This window comes from Neoarthrinium moseri, assembly GCF_022829205.1.
Source record: "Neoarthrinium moseri strain CBS 164.80 chromosome Unknown scaffold13_Wmoseri_CBS_16480, whole genome shotgun sequence".
NCBI lineage: Eukaryota > Fungi > Ascomycota > Sordariomycetes > Amphisphaeriales > Apiosporaceae > Neoarthrinium > Neoarthrinium moseri.
In genome coordinates, this window is record NW_026055127.1 from 238,744 (window position 1) to 259,188 (window position 20,445).

At 53.4% G+C, this 20,445-nt stretch overlaps 6 protein-coding genes across 6 annotated transcripts; 4 read left to right on the top strand and 2 right to left on the bottom strand.

Annotated features, from left to right (window-relative positions):
* Positions 1–636: 636 nt before the first annotated feature.
* JN550_004688 (uncharacterized protein) lies at positions 637–3,870 on the top strand (the record flags this gene model as incomplete). The annotated part of the gene is made up of 1 exon (XM_049316232.1): positions 637–3,870. The coding sequence occupies one exon, from the start codon at positions 637–639 to the stop codon at positions 3,868–3,870; it is 3,234 nt and encodes a 1,077-aa protein (XP_049173309.1).
* Positions 3,871–4,900: 1,030 nt separating this feature from the next.
* On the top strand, positions 4,901–7,468 carry JN550_004689 (uncharacterized protein; the record flags this gene model as incomplete). Its single annotated transcript, XM_049316233.1, has 1 exon — positions 4,901–7,468. The coding sequence occupies one exon, from the start codon at positions 4,901–4,903 to the stop codon at positions 7,466–7,468; it is 2,568 nt and encodes an 855-aa protein (XP_049173310.1).
* A 688-nt stretch (positions 7,469–8,156) lies between these two features.
* Positions 8,157–12,138, top strand: JN550_004690 (uncharacterized protein; the record flags this gene model as incomplete). The annotated part of the gene is made up of 10 exons (XM_049316234.1): positions 8,157–8,243; positions 8,303–8,491; positions 8,602–8,652; positions 8,710–8,860; positions 8,924–8,976; positions 9,037–9,155; positions 9,219–9,673; positions 9,731–9,974; positions 10,040–10,094; positions 10,639–12,138. 10 exons carry the CDS (start codon positions 8,157–8,159, stop codon positions 12,136–12,138), a joined length of 2,904 nt encoding a protein of 967 aa, XP_049173311.1.
* Positions 12,139–12,883: 745 nt separating this feature from the next.
* JN550_004691 (uncharacterized protein) lies at positions 12,884–15,181 on the bottom strand (the record flags this gene model as incomplete). Its single annotated transcript, XM_049316235.1, has 4 exons — positions 12,884–13,549; positions 13,710–13,731; positions 14,161–14,241; positions 14,307–15,181. 4 exons carry the CDS (start codon positions 15,179–15,181, stop codon positions 12,884–12,886), a joined length of 1,644 nt encoding a protein of 547 aa, XP_049173312.1.
* A 1,268-nt stretch (positions 15,182–16,449) lies between these two features.
* Positions 16,450–18,152, bottom strand: JN550_004692 (uncharacterized protein; the record flags this gene model as incomplete). The annotated part of the gene is made up of 4 exons (XM_049316236.1): positions 16,450–16,877; positions 16,956–17,593; positions 17,654–18,054; positions 18,123–18,152. The coding sequence occupies 4 exons, from the start codon at positions 18,150–18,152 to the stop codon at positions 16,450–16,452; spliced, it is 1,497 nt and encodes a 498-aa protein (XP_049173313.1).
* Positions 18,153–18,978: 826 nt separating this feature from the next.
* On the top strand, positions 18,979–20,187 carry JN550_004693 (uncharacterized protein; the record flags this gene model as incomplete). Its single annotated transcript, XM_049316237.1, has 1 exon — positions 18,979–20,187. One exon carries the CDS (start codon positions 18,979–18,981, stop codon positions 20,185–20,187), a length of 1,209 nt encoding a protein of 402 aa, XP_049173314.1.
* Between the last annotated feature and the right edge of the window lie 258 nt (positions 20,188–20,445).

A 20,445-nucleotide genomic window follows, 5' to 3' on the forward strand; every position in this document is an offset into this window, starting at 1 on the left:
GGAATTCGGGCGACCACCTGCAGTCCGGCAGTGCGGGCGCCGAATTTGGCTGGACCCCCGGTTTTCCCATCCCCAATTCTGATTCTGGGCCCCCCTGGTCGAAATTTTCCAAATGCCTTCAAGGCTAGACGTTTCTCTAGTGGCGGCTGAGGTGGTGAGGTCAGAACCGCGACTCGGCGCTAGGCCGTTCCCGGTTAGCACGCGATTGCGTGATCACTTCTTCGACTGTCGGACGCTCCATTTCAAAGCGAAACTTCACCATCCCATGCCCGACACCCGCGATGGCGGCCGGTAAAGATGGCGCAATACCGGAGTCAGACAGCCTTCTGCCGGTCATCGGTGGCCATGGTAGGTATTTTCTCGAATTTTGTGCAATTTCCGTCCTGGCGACCTGGTACTTGCTCTCAAGATACCCCTCTGCATCGTGAGCCTGCGGTACAAGACACCCTGACCCTGACCCTCTCCCTCTGTTCCGGTCTTGGTATTCCTGTCTGATCGTCCGAGGCTGTTCTCCTTTGCCGTAGGAAACGACCTTCGTTTCCCTTCTTCCCCAATTGCTTGTTTTGTCTTGTGTTGCTCAAATTTGTTGCTGCGAATCAGGGACCAAGTACCGTTATCGACTGGTATATACACACAATGCAGTTGAAGCAGCAGGAAAGCGGCGGTTCCGTCGACCAGGTCTCTGTGCCTGAGTCTCGCGCCGAACGCACCGAGTTCACCAAGCAGTCCTCGAGCCTGCCCTTCGGCCAGCTTGTGCCCTTGCACTCGATATCCGGCCCAACCTACGTGACTGGCCAGCTCCTGGTCCAGCAGGTGGCATACAAGCTTTCCGACAAGATATTCTCGTACTCTCCCGAGACCTTCGACCTCGATGTTGCCGTGCAAGATTGGGCCGATGACGAGGAGAGAAACATCCACGGATATACTACGAATGTGTTGCCTCTCCAGACCCGCACCGGGGCCGGCGCATTCGCCCTTGGCTACATGTTCTCCAAGGACTTTGATCTGTCCAAGAGGCACATCCCCCAGACCCTGCTGGCCCCTTCCCTGAGCTTGCGCCACCTGCGCTCATCCCTCGACCAGCTATCCCTGCTGTACGGAGTTTCCAGCCCATTTGTTGCCCACGTCGCGGCTGCCGACTACTCTGCCAATGCCGGGCTTGTTTCTGAGTATGGCTCTGCCTTGCAGCTTGCTGAAGAGCTTGGACTCGCCCTGGTTTCGAGCACGTCGGTGTACGAGGCGCAACATATGTCTCTGTTTGCGACCCTGCTCGCCAAAGTTCTGCCAACCCTCCACATCTACGACGGAGTGCGCACTTCCCGTGAGACGGTACGAGTTATTGATGCGCTGAGCGAGAACGGCATCGCAGACGTCTACAAGAAGATTTCTGCCACGGCGGATGATCTCAACAAGCGCTTGGACGAAGCAGGCAAGGCAGTCGAGCTTCTGAACGCCTTCAACGGCGAGCTTGGCACCGACTACGAGCTGTTTGAGTACACGGGCGACAAGGCTGCCGAAGTGGTCTTCGTTGTCTTCGGCAGCGTCGAGTCTCAGGTGGCTAAGCAGGTCGTGGACGCTTTGGCATCCAAGGGCGTCAAGGTCGGTGCAGTCAGTGTTCGCGTGTACCGCCCATTCGTCGAAGAGGCTTTCTTGAAGGCCCTACCGGAATCAGTTCAGACAGTCGCCGTTCTTGGCCAAGTTATCGACTCTCGTGCTGTCACTGACGCCTCCGTTCAGTCGGCACTCTACGCCGATGTTCTCACTGCCGTTTCCTTCGCTGATAAGTGGACTACTGCTCCGGCAGTGGAAGACGTCAAGTATCCTGCCGCTGAGAGCTTCACACCCACTAGCTTCGCAGCCAGTCTCTCAAAGTACATCAGCAAGGACCCGTCTGCTAAAGTGGAGGTGCAACTTTCCCAACTCGACAGCGTCGGCCAGTACATCTTCTGGGACGTGGACGATTCCGTGTCTGCCGTGGTGCCTACTATCATCAGCGGCCTCCTCTCTCGGGACTCTACAAACAACGTCTACGTTAGCGAGTCTCACGATAACCTGGTACAGGGCGGCGTTATTCGGACTGATCTCCGCACGTCGAAGAAGTCCATTGATGCTCCCTACCCTATTGAGGAGGCTGATGTTGTCTTCATCAACAGTGAAAAGCTATTGAAAGAAGTCGCATCTTCCCAGATTATCAAGTCTGGTGGCAAGCTTGTGGTCAACCTCCCCAACTTCAAGACCGAGGATATCGAGAAACGCATCCCCGCCGCTGTGCGCAAAGACATCCAATCCCGTGGATTGGAACTCTATATCCTTGACTCAGCATTCTCTCCAGCCTTTGAGAGCAATGACAGTGCCGCTAGATTGTTGGCTGAGCTTGCATTCCTCAAGGTTGCGAAGCCCGACGCAAAGCCTGAGCTCTTGCAGAAGCTTGCCCTGCTGGAGGGAACCTCACCCAGCGTCGAAGAGTGTGCCGACGAGCTTGAAAAGGCCTTGACCAAGCTCGAGGTGCCAGAAGCGTGGGCAGAAACTTTGGAAGAGGCCCCAGCGCCTGCTCTTCCTAGCGCCTTGAAGACCACAAGCTTCGTGCCTTTCGAGAAGAAGGAGACCGAGACCGAGCTGTCGGTTAGCGACTGGCACACCGCCGCAAAGGGTCTTCTCTTCAAGGAGGCTTATGGCACCGAGATTACTCTACGCCCCGAGGCTACTGTGAAGACCTACACGATCCACGTGAAGGAGAACCGCAGGCTCACGCCCTCCACATACGACCGCAACATCTTCCACATCGAATTCGATCTTGGCAATTCGGGTCTTACATACAAGATCGGTGAAGCGCTTGGTATACACGCAGACAATGATCCAGAACTTATTCAGGAGTTTATCGAGTCTTATGGCCTCAACGGTGACGAACTTGTGCAAATCCCTGGCAGGGAAGCCGGTTTTGTTGAAACGCGCACTGTCTTCCAGGCTCTCCAGCAGAATATTGACATCTTTGGCAAACCCCCCAAGCGATTTTACGAAGTTCTCGCTGAATTTGCTACCGATGAGCTGGAGAAGAAAAAGCTGGTCGCTCTTGGTGCCGCGGAAGGTGCCGAGGAGTTTAAGAAGCGCAGCGAGGTTGACACTATCACATACGCTGATATTCTGGAAGAGTTCAAGTCGGCACGACTCTCTTTCACCGATATCGCCCGTTTGGTTGGCCCGCTGAAGCGCCGTGAATACTCGATCGCTTCTGCTCAAGCTGTCACTCCCAACGCAGTTGCTCTTATGATTGTTGTTGTCGACTGGGTTGACACGAAGGGACGCACTCGTTATGGCCAAGCCACCCGGTACCTAAGCCGCCTGCCGGTCGGTACTGAGGTCACCGCCTCAGTGAAGCCGTCCGTCATGAAGCTCCCTACCCGTGATGACGCACCGCTCATTATGGCTGGTCTCGGTACTGGTCTTGCTCCATTCCGCGCCTTTGTTCAATACCGAGCCATGCAGAAGGCACAGGGCAAGCAGATCGGTGACATCCTACTCTACCTTGGCTCCCGTCACCAGCGCGAGGAGTATCTCTACGGCGAAGAATGGGAGGCATACCTCGACTCAGGTGTCATCACCCTGCTTGGTGCCGCATTCTCGCGTGACCAGCCTCAGAAGATTTATATCCAAGATCGCATGCGCCAGACCATCTCCCAGATCATGAAAGCCTACATCACCCAGGAGGGTTCGTTCTACCTGTGTGGTCCTACATGGCCTGTACCCGACGTCACGGAGGTGCTCCAGGAGGCGATCGAGACTGAGGCCAAGATGAATGGCAAGAAGGTTGACTCGAAGAAGGAGATTGATCGTCTGAAGGAAGAGGGACGATATGTGCTTGAGGTTTACTAGATCTGGTTTTTGGTGGCATGATTGAGCGATAGCTTCGTACATAGATACTCTGAATGAGATGGTTTCCCTATGCTCCAGTTTCAGAATTCTTGTGGGAGGCGGTCAAGTTCAGCATCCCTTCGCTGAGTTCGGACCAGTTCAATCATCACTTTAGTTGAGTCTCGGGTTCAAGTTTAAGCACGTGCCCCAGGCAGTTTGATACAGAACCTATATACAGCAACCAAGCGGTGTTACTATATCTGTATACAGTTTTCGGTTTTGATCATCTTGATGCTTTGAAGAGGATTCACCAACTCCACCTGTTTCTTCTGGCTCGGCATGTTAGAGGATAAACGGGGCATCCTCGTATCCTTGCAACTGGGGCGGCTGTATGAAGATTCGGGGAAAACACGGATGCATCAATGGTTGGAAAGGCATGATATTGGGGGGCGCTTTTCATTTGGGGGCGCATTTTGATCCAAATATAGCATAGCCACGGTGTCCATCATCGAAACAGAATATAAGTAGTTACACGACATCTTGAGCACCAGCCGAAAACAATTTCAAGGTATTTTGGTGCATAGACAGGGTCTGCATGTGAGGCCTAAGTAGATAACTCTTTGGCCCCCGCCCCCGATGTCATGCAAAGGGCTAAAACACTGCAATATGCACATCAATAACACTTTTCAACTAATTATATGGTAAGTTCTGCAGTCAGCCTACTTCATGTCATGCGTAAGTTGTGAAACAATCCAGTCTCTGTACGTCCATTCGTTGCTTCTCCTTTGGTGCAGCCCGACATCGTTTACTGCTTTAACAGTATTCTCCAATCTGATCTGTCAACGCACGCCTAATCATGATTAATACGTTAGAAGGGTCCGCTGTCAAACTTCACCGAACGTTCAGGCATGTAGCTTAGATATATGTATATATATCACAGATGCAGAACTACATGTGAGCACTCGAGCTCAAGCCCTATCACTTCATTTTCAGAGTGGTGTGCCCCTAAATTCATGCCCAACAGTTTAATTGTTTGGACAGTCATAGGAATATGAGTCTCAATTGCAACCAGCTGCTTGAGAGTGACTCAGATCAGGGGACATCGAATGGGGCCAAATCTCCTGGGGAAGAATCCGGTGAAGACCGTTCATCCATCTCAACAATAGGCGGGTGTGGGACTATGGAGATGTCCACTTCTACCCTAATTCATACATACTCTCCGTCTCAAACGACAAAGACACCAGTGACTCCTGGAGGATCCATTACAACGGCAAAGACGAGCGATACACCACAGACTACATCGTCGGAGAACACAACACACCAGGCCATGTCTGAGGCACTAGAGGATAGATCAAGCTCACAAACCACCCAAGGCCTTCCGGAGTCGACCACCATTATTCACAGTACGCGCTCAGGCGAAAACTTGCCCGAGCGACAGTCCACGGAGACATTTCAAATACATGACACGCCTCCCCATAAAGAGATTAGTTCTCCATTACCCTGGAAGGAGTCTGTTGGACTCTATGGCTGTTCCGGCATTCTTGGTGGCTCTGCTCTGGTTCTAGGTGTGATCGGGTTCCTTTCTTTTCTCTGGTTCGGCAAGGGAACTGTGCCTGAAGCTGCGAAGGCTTCATGGTTATGGCGGCGGATTGCCTTGGCGGACTGGATGACCCGGACCATTACCATCTGCGCCCTCGTCTTGCGGCTCGTCATTTCCATCCAAGCCGGCATATGCACCTCTATGATTGCCGCCCTTGTCTTGGAAAACCACCACGCCCTGATTCGCAAGTCTCAAGCTGCCTATGTCTCCGTAATCAGAGGCGTCAATGACGGGCCAAGAAAACTGATCCAGATACTTCTGTCCTCGAGAACCTTGTCTGTATTGGCAAGCTTCGAGATTTGGCTCATGATGCTACTAGGCATGCTAACATTGGTTTTACAATTCTCCTCAACCATACTTCTGTCAGATCTAAGGGACTTTGTGGTCGCGGGCGATGCCAGCATCACAACCGTTGCCAACCTGCTTCATGGACATTCAATTGAAGAATTGAATAGCGGCTTCGGTGTCATGCTCCAGACAAGTCCCATATATGGCATCTTTGGGGAATCGGAATCCAGTGTAGACAGCTCACCGAGCCCCAATGGCTTCAGTGACACAGGTCTTGTGCAGCGCGGCTACATCCCCGTCCCGGATAAAGATGCTCGTAGCTCAGTCCGCCAATACCGTGGGAACACCCTAGTGTCAAGCTCTCGTGTTTCTTGCCTTGCTCCGAAGATGGAAGCGTCCTTCAGCAACTACACTTCCGATGCCAGTGCTATTTTGGGCCGAATCACTGGAACTCTGCACTACGGAGAAGCCTTGACAGAGGCTCGCCCCGGGACAGACACGTCGCCTCTTTGTCGCGGAGGCGAGTGCGAATCGACTCCGTTCGAATGTTTGACCGGAAGCAGCCTTTACGGCAGTACTCAAAGTGTCTTCTGTTTTATTGGGAACGTAGGGGGCACATTGAAAACCCTACATGATCTGAACTGGCGACCTGATGATCCTCCTTGGGCAGTCAACTCGTCAATTTATTTAGTGCTCTCATCGAACATGACCCAAGATGACTGGTACAGCTTGTCCGAGAGCCACGAGGTCCCTATGAGCCAGACAGACGACGAATGGATAACCTTCCAGCCCGTGGAAGGCCGATCCGTCGACATCTCCCTCTGTTTTACACGCTTTGTGGTCAATAGACGCTTCGTCGACCTGTCCCGAAATGGCCCAACTCTCGAGCCAGTGATGACCTGGGGCAAGCTTTCATATGAGCACAGTAGTTCCTCGGTCCTCAATATGTTTGATACAGACACTCCAAGAACTCCCAGCGAGCGAGGTCTGCTCGAGATGGATATTTTATCCGGCTCAGACGGCTGGATTCCTGCTAATAACACAACTTTCGATACCGATTCTCCAGGAACGAGAAGCTCGGGCTATAATACCTCGGCGATCCTTATGAGCTTGGTGATAACGCCGCTCACCGACCTTTTTACCCCAAATATGACTCTCATAGCCTGTATTCAATGCGTGGCTTATGGCAGCGTCATGCATCCAGAGCTTGTATATATATTTGAGGACACCCTTAGATCCACGCGGCGATCGGCCAATGCCTTTCAAAATCTAATTGGTGCTCTGGCTAGCGCCTCCTACGATAACCTACTCAGTAGCCTGAGTGTGCCAGAAGAGGTCAAGATGTCGTCCACAAGCACGGTTCGCGCGCCCGGATCTTGCATTACAGACAGCTTCTCTGGCTTCATATCCGTCGCGACGCTGCTGGGAGTTCACATGGTGACGGTTTGTGCAATAGCAGTGATGTACGCTGTCCGTGTGCGTTACTCCCGGGTTTCAAATATCTGGCATGCCGTCTCTCAACTTTTCGGTGTTGAGTTACACGACGCCATGACCCAGGCCAACAATGCAAGCGACGCAGTCGTCGAGAAGCATAAATTCTCCGAGGGCAAGGACAGCTTTGTAAGACTCGGCCAGCTTGAAGATGACTCTGCAATAGGCATTGTAGCTAGCCGTGGCACCGATCGAAAGCCTGTCAGTGGTGCAAAGGCAGATGACGCTGGACGAAAGTAACATGGCTAGTTTGCAGAGCGATGTTATACTAGTCATTTTTAACCTCTAAGCCTCAGGGACGAGACTCGCTTGGGAGACTGGTGAATGTTTACACACAGGGCTCATTGCTTACCGTCTCTCTGTTCCTCTTATTTTTGATTTACATGATCGCTGTATCTCGCATGTTATGAATGGATCTAAAGTTTCTAAAACCAAGATCAGACATCTACCTCTTAATCGGCGGGCATTGCCGCGTTTACGTCGTCGCTCGCTTGGCGTGTGCCCTCTCCGCTCATCCTGCAACGCCTGTGCTTAACATCACCCGTTCCCTTACTTAGTCTTTGTCTTTCCTTTTTTCATCTTAGCAGCCCTGTCACAGTATTGTAGCAGCGCCGTAGCAGTGCTGGTGTATGTGAATTAATTGGCGCGTTCTGGCTACTGGTTCGGTAAGAAACGCGTTGCCAATCTTGATTTGCCCCGGTTCATCACGCGCTCTTGGGCAAATCACCGATTGGCTGACTCCCTAGTCTCACCAATTCTATCTTATCGCAATGCAACGCTTGCGGCTTTCAACCTTTGGCCCTCTTGGATAATAGTTGGAAAGTGTAGATCAGATATTGGGTGCTCTCGATCGCAGACCACTTGGTCTTGCGGGCAATATCTGCAGCTTGATCATTGCGATTCAACTGATATTGGCACCACGATTACCATGGGGCTTTTCTCCCTATCTACTCTGCTACTAGCGGTGGTATCCGTACTCGCGATACGACGTTTGACTCTGGGCTCCAGAAAGACTGTCGGTTTCCTTTCATCTTCAACATCAGGAAGTTCGCTGTACTGATGTCACTCGTGTAGGCTCGCGTGCCCGGTCTAGGATACAGGCACTACCCCGTCCTTGGCTCCTGGCGCGGGGCGGTCGAGTTCATGCTGCGGCCCCGGCAGTGTTTAGAGAAGGGATACAGGAAATACAGGAAATCATACTTCAAGATCGCCACACTGAGGGAGGAATATGTCTTGGTATCGGACAGGCATAAGATCTCCGAGGTTCGTTGCCTTTCAAAATACACAGACACAGGTCACTGCTACGTGCACTAGTACCCGTCGTGGTAATTCTCGCATAGACTTTCACTAGGCCTATTCTCACTGAACTCTAGTATCTCGCGGCCTCTGAGGATGTTCTCAACTTCATGGATGTAGGGGCTGATGTGAGTATCTTTGTTTCTCTGCGACTGGCACTGCATAGTAGGTTGATGATCCTCCAGGAAGTTCAATCGATATGGACAATTGGGGACAACCCCCCTTGGCACCGGCAGTTGATCTCAGGCAAGCTCACGCAAACCATCAACGATAACATCCCTGGTATGCTTGTTGAAATCAGCAAGGAATTGAAATATCATATTGGAGCACCAACAGGTGAGGACTCTTCCACAAAACTGCACATGAAATAGTTCACCTTAAATGAAGCTGGAACCTCAGATTGGACCGATGTCACAGTCTGGGATACTGTCTCTAGAGTTGTAACACGTGCAGTTAGCCAAGCCTTCGTCGGGTCTCCCCTATGTAAGTGACCAGACAGATAGTCTTGCAAGCGGACTACTGATAGTCCCAATGGCAACAATGAAGAGTATCTGAATAACGCCATGTCCTTCACCAACGCCGTCGTCGTATCAGCCGAGATGATCCGATTGTTGCCAGTATGGCTGAAGCCGTACGTTGATCACCGTTGAAGTCCATGACTGAAATACATGCTAAAAGGGACATGCGACTACAGCTACGCAGTTCGATTAACTCCATGCTGGCGCAAGAGAAAATTGACTGAGGACCTCATGAAAGACGAGGTGCTCCAGAGGCTACAGCTCAGCCACAAGGTGAAGGGTAAGCCCAACGACCTGTTGCAGTGGATCGTTGATGCCTCGCCGGTGAAAGAACGAACCGTCAAGAATATCGTGGAGAGGATCATGGGCTTGAACGTCGCTGCCATACATACGACCACTTCGGTGAGGCTGTATATTCGCTCATCCATGTCCTTGACTGACTCCGCCGTCCAGTCTTTGGTGTCAGCTCTGGCGCTTCTGGCAGCCGATTCAGAGCGATATATCCCACCAATGCGCGAGGAAATTGCTATGAACAGCGAAAAAGGGCATATAACGCCGAGGACAATGGCCGGGGCCATCAAGCTCGACAGCTTCTTACGAGAGTCCGGCCGCGTGAATCTAAACTCAATGAGTAGGAAATCGTTCATTCCAATCGCTACCAGCATATGCTGACTGTATTTGCTTGTAGTTGGTCTCATGCGCACAGCCCGCCGCGACTTCCACTTCAAAGACGGCACGCTCATACCGGCGGGAACACGCATCGGGGTGCCAACTATCAGCATTCACCACGATTCAACCTTGTATTCCGAGCCACAGAATGTCGACTGCTTTCGTTTCGTCGGCGCGTCGGGTGGGTTGGCGGATACGAACAGATTCCACCCTGCTCGTACCGGATTAGACTATCTGACTTTTGGACACGGCAAAAACGCATGGTGAGTATTTTAGGCACGAGCCGCGATGTCATCAAGATCACGGGTTGCTTACGATTGGTTCACAGTCCCGGTCGCTTCTTTGCCGTTAATTTGATGAAGCTTGTCCTGGCTGAGATGATAGTAAGATACGACATGAAACTAGCTCCAGGCACGCGAGTTCAGAAGAGGTATTTTGGCAAATACATGATACCTAATTATGGTTTGAGGATCATGGTCAGAGAAAGGGGGTCTTAAAAACCACCGCGGCTTTATTGAGCTCGATGAACTTCCATCACATAGGTTTCCTGAGAGAAGACTGCGTGGCTGTCCGTTTGGTGATATAGCGAGAGTCTCAGCTATCATCATTATCTCGCCACAGCACAAGCCTGAGTTATGCATGCGGATATTGCCATTACATTCTTTTATCAGCAGTAAGGGGGGGAGTGATTTCCATACCTAAACATGCCCACCGCGAACTGGAAGGATCTACGCCAGAAACTATGCGACTTATATCTGATTAACTGTCCTGGCTGCGGCTTACATACAAATCGTATTTAAACGCCGCCTCGGCAACAACCTCCGCAAATGTGGAGTTCCTACGGCTCCGCGCGTACCTCCCGTCGGGTGCGGGAGTCCGACGAACGAGCTGAGTCTACATCGGAGCTTCCCGAACTGCACCCTACAGCACGTCACGGCGAGTGTGAATATACCCCTTCCAATCATCCTCGGCATCAAGTCCCATTCCTCATCCATGGCGGAATTGACTGCACCAGCACCGCTGCTTGCGGAGGCATTCGCTAACCATGCACTGAACACGCGCTTTGAAGATCTGACTCCAGATGCAGTCGCCCAAGCAAAGGTCTTTATTATGGATACCTTTGGCGTTGGAATCGCGGGTTCCTCAGCTTTCGGAGCAGAGGCAGTCATACAAGCAGGCGCGAGTTGGGGGAACGGGAATGAGGCTACACTATGGGGTCGTCGGCAACGAGTACCCGCTACATTGGCCGCCTTGGTGAATGGCTATCAAGTGCATTGTCAGGAGTACGATTGCGTCCATGAAGGTGCGGTTCTGCATCCCCTGGCTACAACCTTACCGGCAGTGATAGCGCTCGCCGAGAGGGCCGGAGGGATCAGTGGCAAGGATCTGATCACAGCGGTCGCTGTGGGGGTCAACATTTCAGCAGGCTTAGGTATTGCATCGAAGTCCGCAATGAGGTTCTTTCGGCCTGCCACGGCTGGAGGGTTCGGTGCCACGGCTGCTGTTGGACGACTGCTGGGACTCTCACACGAATCTCTGGTGCAGGCGTTTGGTCTCCAGTACGCACAAACGAGTGGCACTCTGCAGCCTCACGTTGAAGGGAGCGCAGCGTTGCCACTCCAGGTCGGATTGAACAGTCGCGCGGCACTTCAATCGTGTGACTGGGTGAGTGCAGGCTTACCTGGGCCTCGTGATGTCTTCGAGGGACCTTACGGTTATTTGCCGCTGTTCGAAGGACCGGACCGATGGGACTTATCTGGGACATATGACTGCTTAGCAGGCAGGCGTTGGCTCGTGAGCGAGTTGAGCCATAAGCCATACCCAGCCGGACGGGCTACCCATGGTGGTGTGGAGGGGTTGCAGGTCCTCATGAAGAAGACTGATGGCTCGACTCTGAAACCAGATGACATCAAGAGCGTTACAATCACTGGGCCACCTGTCACGGCTAGGCTGTGTGCAAGACCAGACTTGCCAGACCCGACCCCTAACTACGCACGCCTTTGCATGTCATATATAGCTGCCAAGGTCCTTTTGAACGGTTTCGTCGATCTTGCGCACTACCGCGGCAAGGAATTGACAGACCCGGCAACACACAGTCTCGCCAAACGGATCAAAATGCTCTCGGACGGTCAAGCCGATCCCAATGCGCTTGTTCCAATCTCCGTTGAGTTGTGCTCGGTGGATGGTGAAATCAAAACGTGGAGATGCGACCAGATGCTGGCCAGTCCCAGTCGGAGGCTAACACGGGAGCAACATTTGGCTAAATTCCGACGGTGCTGGGAATTTGCTGCTGAGCCACTACCTGAAGCGTCCCGTGAAGCTCTTATCAACCTGGTGGATGATTTGGAGAACGTAGACAACATTAAGCGACTAACTACGTTGCTGTCTCCACCTTCACAACCTGGATATCGCAGTTCAAAATTATAAGTTAGAAGAATTATGTAGAACTGCAGTTCACGAAGCGAAAGTGTATCAGCGACAGCCAATGTGTGTCTTTATCGAGAAATTTGTTTTCATATCATTGCCGAATGTGCTTTCGTCACGAGACAGTCGTTGGAAATGACTTCAGGCAGCAGTGCCTTTCGGTCCCAAATACGAAGGATTTCCTGGCTGAATCATTCTTATTTGAACGTCTCTGAAAACTCCACCACCTGTCTTGGCCATGAAAGCCATGGTTGCCAAGTTGAACCGAGAGAGCTCGTAATCAGCTCAATCATGTGCCTTCCACCGTCACCAACAAGCCATAACTCTCTATGATAGCAATGGATCATCGCGCCGTAGTAAGCCAATATTACTAATGCCTCCGGTTGTTGAGCCATAAGTAGCTCGGTGTACTCTGGAAGCACCATCGAGAGCCAGGCAGTGACATGCGGCGCGGGTCCAGGAAAGGTCGGATGGGCCTTATTCAAGTCTATCAAAGCTTGCAAAACGTCAGTTGCTCTCGTACACGCGTCGACCGACACAGTAGTCATTGTGCTTGTAGCTATCATGTCTCGGATTGGAGAACATTCTGCGCCGCCTCCCTTAGAAGTGCTAATATTCCAGCCCCAAACAAGGAATGGCTTCAGATTCGAAGCGAGAAGAACGGATCTGTATTCATTGAATATGGGCCTAATCCCGCGGTGTACCTTTACTCTCATAGTCAGCACTGCTTCATTTGGTACATCGCATGCTAGCCCACCTTGAGATATCTGTCGAAGTGGTTGAGATAGTCATCAAGACTGATGTCTCGCAACGATATTGTGTCCGAGAGAAGATGGGTGCCCAGAAGACTTGAGAAGTGGAACGTGCCAACGATAGTATTAAGACCTGGATTCTGTGTGGATACATTGAAAAGAGAAATCGCTTTCGTCTGTAACGAGGTCGCCAGGTGCGCATAGGATTTCGCTGCAGGATGAGACTCAGTACGAGCCAAGTGTGATGCAGAGAAGGCAAGAATTTCGTGCATTAGATATTCGCTCGAGAATGCTGCCTTGTGGTAATTTCTGAGATATTCTCGCCCCAGGTCTGTATCTTTGCTACCTGCAAAGAGAGGGACAATGAATTCTCCAAAATGATGAAAGAGCCTAAGATGAGTGACATTGACTGCGTCATCATTCCGAGGGCCGGACACGTTATCATGCGCGCTGTACATGCCACTGCCAGGAGCAGCCGGGATATGAACTGACGTGGGTGGTGCTGCTGATGGTGTTGTGGAAGCTGAGGACCGTTCCGAGGACGGCTCTGTTTCTGGCTGCGGTACCGAGCTCGACGGGTCTGGCGCCGTGCCGTGACCGGTATAGGAACAGTCACGATCGGCCTGGATGCAGTTCATACATACCGGCCGCTGTTGGTCACACTGTGGTCGACGTCAAATCACGTCAGCATTGCCGCAACGATTACTGTGCATGCGCTGAGGCGGGATGAAGTTGCCCATACCCGGATATGACGGCGGCGACATTCATCACATTTCGCTCCCCTCTTAGATTTCCGGTGTGACCGCCGGAGCATACCTATACCAGGATGAAAGCCTCCCGCGCCCTGACCAAGCGCATGTGCAGTACGCGTTCAGAGAACACGACTCAGGTTAGTCCTCGTCGATTGACGCCACTTGCAGTCGGGCAAGGAGGCAGTATGCAACAAAGTGGGACTATTTTTGGTATGTCGGAAAGCAATTGCTCAAGGGTGCATTGGCGACTTGGCGACCCGAAGTCCACAAGCATACATTTGCTGGAAGGATGGGGTCGGTCAAGAGAGCAATACGCGTATCGGTGGTTCCCTTGGGTTTTTAGCATATATTCTGGACCTTGCGGTGGACAGCGACTAGGACGAGAAGAGACAAGACCCCACCCCCACTGGCTCTGCCCCAGTGCCTGACATGTATTACACCCTCGACATGGCCGAGTTGCAGTGCACGGCACCATAAAGTCCTTGTGGATTGGATTATCAACTGCATAACAGAACTCTTACGGCCCTCCATGCCCGGGCGACATGAAGTAGGCTGCTATTGGTATCAAGGCCCAATCTGCAAGAAGCAAGATGCCGTGAATCCTATGCAACAATGTCAGGCTGTGTATCTACTGGTTGCGCCTTGCTGCCCATGGAGCGCGACTTACCAATGGAATTTGCCGTCTACCACAAGGAAGTTCAGGAGCAATATCGTGGTGAACAAGCTGACATTCTCGAACCCACCAAAGGACAAGGTGACACCCTCAACCCCCATGCCCCATGCGATCAAAACTACAAGGGGCTCAACCAACGAGGCGGTTTGGATGCTTCGGCCCACGGTAAACTTCATCGTCTGTTCCAGACGGTTGTCGACAGCGAGGGGGATCGGAGCCAAGTCGCAATTGGGTATTGAGAGCAGAATCAAGCCGATAAACATTGTGGAAAGCTGGGTTGTGGCCGCCAGAGCGCTGATGCTATTCACGACGGAGTCGATGCAGAAGTACAAAAGCACAATGGTCGTGAGGAACAGCTCCATCGCTACGCCAAAGTGCAGTTGCGGCCCGTGGACCTCGTTGTCGCTCTCGTCCTTGCTCAATTTCTGCCCCGGCAGCATCGGCAGTTTATCGTGTTCATACGTGCTGATGAGGGGTGCGATCACAGGAATCGCACCGGTCCCGCCAGTCCTAGTCACCAAAGCTTCTATTGTGTTTGCGGGAACTTGCTGTTTTCTGACCGACTCACCCGCTTTGGCGTGATAGGCGTCCCGGTGCGTTGCTAGCTGACAAGATAGGTAGGCAAGGTACACGAGAATCAAGATGATAGAAGCACCTCGGGACTGGTTCGCAATGTTCTTCTGGGTTGCCTGGTTTAGCAAGTCGGATGCCGACGGGATGAGGAGACTGGTTGCGGCAATGGAAAGGAGACTTGATGACCCTTGCGCCTCGTATCGGTTGAACGCTTGCTCTGACTGGACCATACCTCCCAATAAAATGCTGAGACCGAGAAGAACGAATATGTTATTCAGAATTCCCCCAATCAACATCGTTTGAAGAACTCCGACGTGGCCCTCCCTCATTAGAAGTATACATGAGATTAACTGCACAGTATTGCTACTTCTATGTCAGTATGGAAACCCACATGCAAATCATCGCTGTTACATGCCTGCTCGAGACATAAAGCAATCCGGCAGCAGTTTCCCCGAGCCAATGTTGCAATTCCTCCAGAGCATAGTCGCACAGAAACCATAGAGGGAAAGCAGCGATGTAGCTGACAGCAAATGTCGCCACCGAAGGGCCTGAAACAAAGTTGGGGACGAAACCAATGGGAGTCAACACCAGCAAGACGTTGATCCAGGAGACGAACAACGTTCGCTGTATCTGATTCTTTACCTTGAATGGCCTCTCTGGCCTAATGTCTCTCAAGATCCAAAAAGTGGTGGCGGACAGACTTGTGGCACCCGGTTGTTTTGTCGGAAGCTTAGCTTCTGGCTCGTCGTTCGTATCCCAAGCGATGTGGCAGAAAGGATTGAATCGATCTGCTTTATTGTCAGTCTTCCGGGAAACTCGGTGCGAATTCCGTTTGACATCGTATATCTCAGTGATCTTATGCCCGTCCATGGTGCGGTGACTTGAGTTAGAGGGACTTCCAATGGTATATCCCAAAAGATGGCACCCGTTCTTTTTCATAGTCCCACGCTCCCTCTTTGAAGTACGGCACGAATTAAAAGTTGCCGCAATTCAATCCAGTAAAGGGGGCTGATGCGAAGGCGTGAGGCTGCGACGGTCAAAACGGTCACATTGGCTACAACCGTTGCTTATGGGCTGAAAGTTCAAGCCAGAGAAACACACACTATTCAATCATATTGCCCAACCAGCGTTGATCTAGGCTGCCTCTACACTATTTGGAAGTTGACTGTGCCACCCAACATCTGGCCATTCAGGAATCACTGTCCGTATTTCTCTCACGATACCACAAGGCTAAATTCAGCTTCAGAGGCCACAACTCAAGGCTTATCGTAACAGCTCCCTCCCCGGTAGCACTACCCAAAGTCTTCACCGAGACTCGAGTTCTGTCAAATGGTATGCCAACCGGATGGCTTGCCTTGGTAACACAAGAAACATTATTCTATCATCTTAAAGACTCAAGGACCAAACATGTGCAAGTAGATTCAAGAGCATCATAGCCACGGACGATACATTTGGTGGGGCCTTTCTCGAATCGCCAACCAAGTTAGCATGAAATAAATGATAATCAAGCGCCGATGCAAGCTATATAGATTCAGTGTCCACAGACTCGTTATATACATCACTCTTAATGTGCCATAGCATCCTCAAACAGACCTCTCAGCTGCTCCCGCTCCTTCTCCAACTCGGTCCTCAGCCCCGGCGCAAGCATCAGAACCCTGGCTTGGGGGATGGTGCCCTCGACCAGCGCGTCGATGTGCTCGTCCCCGAACCCGAGTTCCCGCAGGCCCTTTGGCTGGTCGCCGAGCTCAGCAAGGAACGCGGTGATGGCGTCAGCGAGAACGGCACCAGCATCCTCGCGTTTGACGTTGCTGATGTCGACGCCAAAGGCCTCAGCCGCGGCCAGGTGCCGCTCGGGGTTTGAGGGCCCGGTGAAGCGGAACACTGCGGGCGCCGAGACGGCAACAGAGACTCCGTGCGGGATGATGGGCGTGTCGACCTCGTATCCGGAATGCTTGTAGCCCGGATTCTGCCCGGAGATTGGGTAGGACATGCCTGGTTGCCATGATCAGTACCTTATGTACAAAGACAATGCAGACAGATATAATGTAGTCAGAACATAGGTAAACATACCGTGGCACAAATGCACACCAGCGTTGCCGAAGCCGACGCCGGCCAAGGTGGCAGCGAGGAGCATCTCGCTCTGGGCCTCGTAGTCCTCCGGGTCCTTGACTGCTCTCGGGAGATACTTGACGGTAGCCCTCAGGGCGTTGAGGGAGAAGATGTCGCTGATGGGGTTTGCACCTTGGTAAGCCGGCCGCAGAATCGGGTTAGTCGGTCTGGGTGTCCTCTCGTTGAAGGGAATGGCTGTCCACGACTCCAGCGAGTGGCACAGCACATCGAGACCAGACGACGCCTTGACGGCGGCGGGCATCGTCTTGGTGTTGAGCGGGTCGCATATGCCGAGCGTCGGCTTCAGGTTGCGGTGTGCGATGCCCGTTTTGGCTCGCTTGGCAACCAGATCGAAGATGGCGGTCCCTGTTGTTTCGGACCCAGTACCAGCTGTGGTGGGAATGGCTATGAGTGGCTTGAGTTTCTTATCAATGGGACGCCCATTACCCAGAGGGGCGTTGACGAAGTCCAAGAAGTCGGCCTCCGGGTACTCTGTGTACAGGTTCATCAACTTGGCTGTATCGATGACGGAACCACCGCCCACAGCCAGGAATGCGTCCGGGCGGTATGGCTTAGCAAAGGCGATAGCCTCCTTGATTCTTCATATTCCATTAGTCCAGCGCCATGACGCCTTGCAAGTTTTCAGGCTCTACACTTACGAGCTGTCTTTCGGCTCAACCCTAACTTTGTCGAAAACCTCAAACTCGATTCCCTCCGCCGACAGCGCCTCTTCAACTTGCTTCATAGCAGTCAGGTGCTTGACTGTCGAATCCGTGACCACGCAGACCCTCCGGGCACCCATGTTGGTAAAGTCCATGCCAACCTCCTTGGTGACGCCGGGCCCGAAGCGTATGGACGAGGCGGCCATCTCAAAGGCGTACTCCTTCTGGCTCGAGGGATCGAGCGCCGAGGCGAACCTCCGGCTCGACTGCCGCTGGGCGTACCTGTCCACGTGCGGCTTCGCATGGTGGTGGTGATGGCCCGGGTTGGAGTGGCAAGGACAGTTGGGCGGGTGCGCGTACTGGACTGTCCTCAAGAGGCTCACTGCCCTTGTTGCGGCCTAGGCATTGTCATGATCAGTCGCGTGCCCGTATAGGACGTCCTCACAGAGGCTCTCCAAGGACTTACACTCGGTGCCACTCTCACAGCGGCCACCATGATGCTGAATTGGTCACAGGAAAAACTTGTTTGTTATAGATAACTAAGAAGCCCATGCAAGGTTTCAGACGCTTCCAGATATCTCATAGGAAAGAAGCCGAGCCGAACCCCAAAGATGAGGGGGATCTCCAACTGAGCGGATCATGGCTAACGTGCTAGCAGCGCTTGGGGGAATGTGTGGGGTAGGTAAGTCGGAGTGTGGAGAGAATTCGGCTAGTAAACCCCGGGGCCGCGGAACACAAGACAATGGATCCCGAGACAGTGAAGTACTCCATTGCAATTCTTGGCATGTAAGTTAGAGAAATGCCATCGTTTGCTTACGGATGGGGACCTTCTCTTCAGGGGCATAACTCCTAGGTATAGAGTGGACATAACCAAACACAAATCCAGTCCCCTGTACACGCATTGTGTCTGCATTGGTAAGCCAGGTTGTGATCCGCTCGTGGAACCACCACCGATGACTGCCTATATGAAATGGAGATTTTGGCAGACGACGAACGGGCTCGTTCGATTGGATGGGGCAGTTTGCTATCTGAAAGATCCTTCAACTGTGTGCGGACAGCGCGGTCGATATACCTGATCTAGTCTCGTTCGTAGAAACACGCGTTGCCCTTGCGGGTCGTCATCTTACATGCATAAGTCGTAAAGCTGGTGACGCGGAGACCGGCAGGCAGCAGCAGCACAGTGAAATGACTACATGTCTAGGTAGGTACTTATAACCCTCAGAGAGTCTTGCTGTTTAGGCGTGAGAGCATTCAATTGAGAGCCAATCCTCCATGTGAGTAGGATTCATCAACAGACCCTCTTTCTATAAGCCTCCGCCACCATGTCCTCCATCTCCGGCGCCGCCGCGTCCTCCAAGACACCCCGGATGCGCGTCCGGGAGCTGCTGCCGGCCCTGTACCTCGGCGACTACGAGCCGGGCCCGCTGAACTCGCTCACTGACGTGGCCGGGGTCAAGGTGCACATGCAGGAGATCCACTCGCGCGCGGACGGCGGCGCGGACCACGGCGGTGTCAACACGGGCGTGACCGCGATCCTGCCGCGCGACAGCTGGGCCCGTAAGGCGTGCTACGCCGGGCTCTTCAGCTTCAACGGGGCGGGCGAGCTGACGGGGTCGCACTGGCTCAACGAGACGGGGATCCTGAGCTCGCCCATCGTGCTGACCAGCACCGTCAGCGTCGGCGCCGCCCACGAGGGCGTCTACCGGTACGCGGTGCAGCAGGCCGGCCACGGCGCCGTCGACACGTTCCTGCTGCCCGTTGTCGGCGAGACGTTCGACGGGTACCTGAACGACGTTGGCGCCTTCGCCGTGCGGCCCGAGCATGTCGTCCGGGGCCTGGAGGGCGCGGCGGGCATGGCGGCCGGCGAGCCCGTGCGCGAGGGCAATGTGGGCGGCGGCACGGGTATGATCTGCCACTACTTCAAGGGCGGCACGGGGTCGGCCAGCCGGCTGGTGCCGGGGCTCGACGGCGCGGGCGGGCCGAAGACGTACACGATCGCGGCGCTGGTGCAGGCCAACTACGGCAAGATGCACCAGCTGCGCATCGGCGGGGTGGGCGTGGGCCGGGTTCTGGCGGACACGACGGCAACAGCGGCACTGGCGGAGCTGGTGGCCGAGAAGACGCGCAAGGACGGGTCCATCATCGTGGTGCTGGCGACGGACGCGCCGCTGCATCCGGCGCAGCTGCGGCGGGTGGCGCGGCGGGCGACGGTCGGGCTGGCGCGCGTCGGTGGGCAGGGCCACAACCCGTCGGGCGACATCTTCGTCGCCTTCTCGACGGGCAACGAGATCCCGGTGCAGACGCTGGCTGTCGAGGAGGGGGCCGCCGACCCGTATAAGCCGACGCCGCTGCGGGTCGAGGTCGTGGACGACACGAGCATCAACGGTCTGTTCGAGGCGGCGGCCGACGCCACCGAGGAGGCCATCTACAATGCGCTGTGCATGGCGGAGGATATGGTCGGGTTCAAGGGGCGCAAGGTGAAAGCTCTGCCGCTGGATAGGGTCAGGGAGATCATGGCTAGGCACCTCTAGAGTACAAGATGTACCGTGGGGAGCTTGAAGCGAGATTGCGTAGGGACGAGCTCCGCACTGTTGGAAGTAATACAGTAGTAGTAGTCAGTCACGCATTACAAACCAGCTCCCAGACGGGACAGCGCGGTTTCACGACCTTGCTTTGAATTCATCGAGCACTACCTCGACGTACTTCCGATCAGCACGCGGGTAGACGGAGTATCTAAGCACCCAATACATCATAATGGCCACTAATGCACACACCAGATATGGCTGAGT